At 38.8% G+C, this 6,821-nt stretch overlaps 1 protein-coding gene across 2 annotated transcripts in view; it reads left to right on the forward strand.

Moving 5' to 3' along the window:
* Positions 1-6,821, forward strand: part of dpy19l3 (dpy-19 like C-mannosyltransferase 3) — a 65,637-nt gene that overhangs the window by 47,192 nt on the left and 11,624 nt on the right. For both annotated transcript variants that reach the window (XM_014015178.1, XM_014015179.1), the window contains exon 17: positions 5,596-5,728. In XM_014015178.1, coding sequence (XP_013870632.1) covers positions 5,596-5,728 — 133 coding nt within the window. The remainder of the gene's footprint in view (positions 1-5,595; positions 5,729-6,821) is intronic.

Below are 6,821 nucleotides of genomic sequence, written 5' to 3' on the forward strand. Positions count from 1 at the left end.
CTATCTATCTATCTATCTATCTATCTATCTATCTATCTATCTATCTATACATCCATCTATCTATCTATACATCCATCTATACATCCATCCATCCATCCATCCATCCATCCATCCATCCCTATATAAGGGGTGCAACAATACATGTATCTGTTTCGAACCATTCAATACAGTGTTGAAGGCTCAGTGGATCTGTGTTTGACTACTCCACCTAGGCTGTATTGTCGAGCACAGATCCACTGAGAGACTTGTTGTTTCAGTAACATTTAAAAACTGTACTTTTGAGGAAAATAAGAATTGTAGGTTTGTGCTAGGAAAACTGTTTAGTATAGTTTGGAAAAACATATTTTTCAAGAAATGCGAAAGAGATAAAGAGACTGTTTTAAAATGTGTATCTGCCTGTGTGTGTACCTTTTTAGAAAAGTGTTTTCATGTTAGTTTGTGTTTACAGGTAATGAATATAACAATGTAAGTTAGGTGGAAACTGATATCAAAGCACACTCAGAGTCTGTTCTTTAGCATTTCTCAGCTAAACTGAAGTGTTTCGGTGAAACTGTTCATTAGAGTTACTGATCATCATGCATGCTGAGTGCCTCTGTGGCTTCACTGTAGAGAGACTTGTAAGGACATTTAAAGCTTTTTAGTTGGCCTTCAAACAGATTTTGGCCTTTTCACCGTCACTCAGAGAGGAGAGGTTATTAAAAAGCTATAAACGCAGCTTATTTGAAGTGCTTGTTCATATAACCCATAGTGACATTTTTATGGAAGGGGCAGGTCTCACTTCTTCATTCTGTCTAGAAAAAAGGTTACGTTACTAACTCACATAATTTCCCCTGCTAATTCCATTCCAGTTCTAGTAGCTTGAGTCTTTCTCCTTTTTGTTTTGTGGATTTGTGTCCATCTGTCTGTGTAATTAAGACAAATTACTCTGTCCATTCGATCCCGGAAACATGTGCCACTACTCATTTGTCGATCAGTCTTTCAGTGACAATCAATTCCTTGCATAATCTGCTTCCCTTTTGTTTTACTGTCTCTCATGATTCCTTTATTCCACTCCTAGTCATGCTTTAAATTGTGAAAAATTATCAGCGTTTGGCCTCTCCTTTGTATGAGGAAATTGCTGTCTCTGAGACGTGTGCTTGTAACTAACTCAAATAGAAGTAGTTTAGAGAGAAGCTGAGCGTTGTCCCTGATTGAACATTACGCATCTTTCAATCAAAAGAAAGACTTTAGTTGTCTCATGTTTTATGTAGCCTTTAAGAACACTTCTCATCAATCTCTGAAACTCACCATGAGACTTTGTGATTATCACTCAGGGGCACTTCACCTTTGCACCTGCATGGACTCTTGGAGTGTCGTTGAAACTCTTTATAGTTTGAATAAAACATTTAGATGATTTCACTGCGTTTTTTTAAGACACTGAAGTATCAAAAAAATGCTACCCAAACTTAAATATTGGTACCTGTTTAGGGTATTGAGGCTTTTTTTAGGAGAATTTGTAAAAATGCTGGTATAGGTACCGGTATCAGGACACCACTAATTTTGAGTATATCAGAGTGACAGTTCAGGTTGAGTGGTTTTGAGACTAAGTTAGAAAGGCAAGACTAAGCTAGTTTGGACATGTGCAGAGGAGGGTTGATAGCTAATGGAGCTGCCAGGGAGGAGGAAAAGAAAGGACCACAGAGAAGGTTCATGGATGCAGTGGAGGAGGATGTGCAGAGGGTCAGTGTGAGAGAGGAGAGAGCGATAGCTGGCAGACCTTGGATTTTCAACTCTCACCTGTAACGACATTTTGAGCTTTCTAACCATTAGACCACAGGTGGTGAGAATGGAAGAAAAGGTTTCTCATAAACCTGCAGTCAGCACAGGAACATCTCAGGACTGCTGCCTCAGCCTGAAATTCTTTACCTCAAAGCTGTCACACACACTGTGATGTAACTAGGGATGTCCCAATACCACTTTTTCACTTCCGATACGATACCGATATTACAACTTTGAGAATTGTCCGATACCGATATTGACCGATAACGATATTGACCCGTTACCATAACAGTACAAGTCACACACTTTTGCCTATTTTGTAGTGTAAAATCTTAGAAAAGCCTTGATCAAGTTAAACAGTGAAAAAGAGTAGGTATGAGAAAAACTGACCCATTTATTTTTAACCAATGGATCACATACATTTTAAAATGAAGAACATTCTACAATTTAATAAAATTAATAATAATACCCTGAAAAATAAAACATAATAAAAACAAAATGTTCTTTTAAAGTATAAAATAATTCAAAATCACTTTGGTTGTTGTTTTACTACCTGTCAGCCTGGTGCTGCTTTATGGTGGGAATAACTGAAGGTGGGGACAAAACAAAACCCCACATTATTGTCTGTTCAAAGTTAAGAGTCCACAGCTCCAATTTTACTGACTGTAACCAAAACAACGTGATCATTGCACTTAATCTTCACTCAAACAAGTGTGTAAACAAATTAAACATCACTCTAATAACAAGAGCAAAAAATAAATAGTAAGAATTAGTCAGTTATTTAAATTGATAGCTACCTTTCTAACTGCTGTATTTTCTGAGCATCATGTGGAGATCAGCCTCTCTCTCCTGCAGGGAGCAGTTTTTATCACTGCTCTCGTCATGTCGCTCATATTTCCAAACAAAAGCTGCGCTCTCCTTTCGTCTCTCCATCAAGAGCTAATCCACGGGATGTCAAAACTGTAAACGTGCAGTCCTCGCTTCTGCCAGCTTAGAACCACCGACCGGACCAGAGAGGAGGTTCCGAAACAGCGTGGCTGTGTGCGGTCACTGGACCGAGGCTGAACGAACCGAGCCGAAACGCAAAGCTGCTGCCAGCGTGGAGAGTAGTTGTCGCTCCGGTTTAAAACGTACACGGTTCTGTGTTCCCCCTCAGAAAACTTGTGCGTGACAACTTTGCACTTAGCTTCAACTCTGTTTCTGATGAAAATAGAAAGTTCTGCCGACATTCTTGCTAACTTGTTAGCGCTGCATGTTGTTGTGATCACGTGAGCGCTACATGCTGAATCCAAGCGCTGCTGGATAGAAACACTGGAGCGGAGTCAGTGAACTGCTGGAACGGACTGCTAATATCGGAGCGCTTATATCGGACATTTTTTATGCAGGCCGATAAAATCCGATACTCATTTTTTGGCCGATATCGGACCGATATCCGATATCAATATCGGATCGGGACACCCCTAGATGTTACAAATTGTAAAGGACAGACTGAATGATTTAAAAGTCAGCTGATGCATTTATACCATCACCAGCAGCAGCAAGCTGGCTGTTCTATGTCACACTGAAGAATCACAGACCTCTTGAAGGAAATTTTGTAACTAATTAAATGTTAGAAACAGTTTTGTATTTTATACTTTCTGATTATTTCAGCCTGTAAATTTAAAAAGAGTTGGTGTGTGTCTTATCATGTGTTCTTTCTTTAGTCTAAACAAAAATGAGTTACGTTCTGACACCTGACTAAAAGTTAACACCTCCAGGGAGGTAACCAGGAAGAGATGAACATTATAAGGTCAATTCATTATTATAGTAGTAAGAAGTTGTCAGTGTTTGGAGAGTCTCTGCTTCAGAGCAGGGCAGCTGTGTTCTGTTTTAGTTCAGCCCAAGGTCTTGGTGAGGCCTGTGCTGCTGAGTGCTATATGAACCTGATTGGAGTCAGAAGATTGAAAATAAAGTTTTAAAGAAGAAACCCAGCTGGATTCCTGTTTATTTGGACATACCATTTTGAACAACACATATTTTTCTTACACTCTGATTCAAGTTCATAACATAAGATTTTGTCTGAGTGCCGCAGTGTGAACCTGGTTTTAACCATCCATGTTTGGGTCTCCAGTCAGGACATCACTAATCAGTTAATAGGGAAACTTATCAGTAGAGATGACCGTGACCTCACCCTCAGCATTACTTCAGAATTTACTCCATCAGACTGCTAAAGAAAGCAAGACTCTGCTACCACCTCCTCACTCAGAGCATTCACTCAGATAGCATCACTGTCCAGTTTGGCAGCGCTGCTCATACAGAGAAAGGAGGCGGCTCTTCAGAAAGTCATCAAGACAGCAGAAAGGATCGTTGGAGTTGACCTGCCATCCATAGACCCCCTCTGCACACAACATTGTAGGAAAAAAGAAGCACAGAATCTCCTCAGAGGCACTCTCCACCCGGCTCATTCTCTGCTCAGGTGTAAACACTCCAAATGCAACCTGAGACACATCAGACCAGACTGTCGTCACACAAAGTATACCAGTTTCTTTCCATCTGCAGCCAGACTGATGGAAAAATACATGAACACAAAAACATGTTTACTCATTTATGATGCACAGTTTTTCTAAATGAAAAGCAGCTTGTTTTCTTTCTTTTATATCATGTACCTCGTGTGTATTATTTATACATTGAAAGAGATGAAATAGTTTGTGTATACTACTGCAGCTTAGTGCTTTTCTTAGTCTTTGCACTTTGTTACTAGGTCTCTTTTTTTATCCCACTTACATATAAATTTTCTTTGGACTCAGTGTGAGTGTACAAATAAATGCATATTATATAATAAATAACATGTCCAAAGTGTATCTGTTCATTCTCATGAAGCTTTGTAAACCTAAGCTGTTCCTCCATGTTATTTCTACAACAACAACAAAAAAAAAAATGAATAAAAAGAATAAAGTCCTAGTAGCTCTTCTGAACAAGTGATTCTTGATCTTTCTGTTCATGTTGTATTTTTCTGATCTACTGTATGGAGAGTTTGGACTCTGGTTGAACTTGCTGGGACACCCATTCCTGGGAAGACTGACACGTCTTGATTATTTTTCCTCTTGTGAATAATCTTTTTTTCTGTCAAATGATGGACTTCAAACATTTTAGAAATAGAATTAGCTTTGCCAAATACATTATTATTATTTTTATTATTATTATTGTTGTTGTTGTTGTTGTTGTTGTTGTTGTTGGTAGTAGTAGTAGTATTATTGTTGTTATTATTTTAAAGTTCTGAAAGTTCAAAATGCTACAGAACCCAAGTCTCCATTTTTGTATTTTTTTTTCAATGAGTATATTTTATTCCCAAATTATACCAGTGTGGTTATGATCAGCCACAATGTGTGGTTTGTTAAACATAATAAAATGTATTTGAATTTATTAACAACACAACTTCCAGACACTTGTCTTTGGGATCTAAAGACTTTTGTGCATCTCCTCCTCTTTTTTTATTGAATTTATTTGTACAAAGAGGACTTAAGTGTTTGCTCTTGATGCATATAGTTTGTCATTAAAACCAAATTGCTGCAAAACTGAATGCCACCATTATGGCCCCAGTTATAATGGCAGCTAATGAGCTTAATTACAGAGCTATACAAGTAAAATTCAGCCAGACGGTTCTGATGACTGGATGAATCTATAAATATTGTTTTTTCATCATCTTCTCCTTTACATCTTTCTATTTATTTTATGTTTTTTGTTTTCCCTCCCAGACAGGCTCTCAACAATCTGTAGTTCATTAAAAGCCCATTTCTGTATTACATAATCAGAATATTTATAGACGTGAACAATTCTTTCTATTCTGTTTGTCCACAGCACAAAGACCCCCAAGCAGGCGGTGTTTGCTGGAAGCATGCAGCTCCTGGCCGGCATCAAGCTGTGCACAGGCAGAGTTCTCACCAACCACCCACATTATGAAGATAAAGACCTGCGGGAGCGGACCAGACAGGTACTGCTGCCTGCACTCAGTGCAAATTACCAGAGTGGCTGTGAGATTCAACACAACACAGAGAAATGATCACATAGTCATTACTGGCTGTGGAGACGAGAGTTGGCTTTATAGGTGGAGGGACTGCAAACGGTGGTATGGAGAAGATTGATCAGACTAATTTAGTCTGGACTGCATGTATTCAATCAACTTGGTTGTAGAAAGTCGGTAAGTTTGAAGGCTGAAAGCTTCACAGGGCTCGTGAGTTTGTTTAGGACCTTTTCTAATCAAGGATCTTGTGCAAAATCAAAACAAAAAAAAAAAAAAAAAACAAGATTTAGACTGTTATTCTAAGGCAATGAGAAAATATTCTGAAACAGGATAGAGTTCATAGAGACATTGTCATTTCTCATCCCTATACTCAAAACTGTTTATACAACACTGAACAGGTCTGTTTTCTTCATTCAACCTTGACCCACTGATCATTGTTCAGTTCTTATTTTGTGCTAATTTTCTTTAGTTCATATGTTGAATGGAGTTTTGAAAAACAACTTACTCTGAGAGCAACAATACTCAAAAGCAGATCTGGGCAGTGAACGGTGATGAGTCTATAACTCCAGAGTCGGAATTAAGACTTTTCCAGAACTTGTTGCTGTTTTTTTTTCCCCCTTCAGAGGAATGTGTTGTGCAGCTGCAGGCTCGCTGGTTCACTCATCCATATCGCTCTGTGTGCTCTGCACTAATGTCTCATGTGATGGGCCAGGGAGCAGTCCGCAGATGTAAGGGCCCGCTCTGCTTTAGTGAATGGATATCGGATCAGGAGATGCAGCAAGTACAATGTGTATCCATTAAGTAGGAATCAATAAAACACAGGAAAAATGGAGTCTGAAAGTGCCGTGTTCCAGTAAAGCAGAGATGAATGAGACATCTCTGGTGCAGATCTGACTTTTTGTTATTTTCCACAACTGTTGCTTTAACAAGCCAAACACCTGAAAAAATTAGGTTTGCATTTTATTTGAATAAAACAGTAGTTTTGTGTGTATTTGTGTGTGTGTGTGTGTGTGTGTGTGTGTGTGTGTGTGTGTGTGTGTGTGTGTGTGTGTGTGTGTGTGTG

The sequence above is a fragment of the Austrofundulus limnaeus genome, unplaced genomic scaffold (assembly GCF_001266775.1).
Source record: "Austrofundulus limnaeus strain Quisiro unplaced genomic scaffold, Austrofundulus_limnaeus-1.0 Scaffold124, whole genome shotgun sequence".
Classification (NCBI taxonomy): domain Eukaryota; kingdom Metazoa; phylum Chordata; class Actinopteri; order Cyprinodontiformes; family Rivulidae; genus Austrofundulus; species Austrofundulus limnaeus.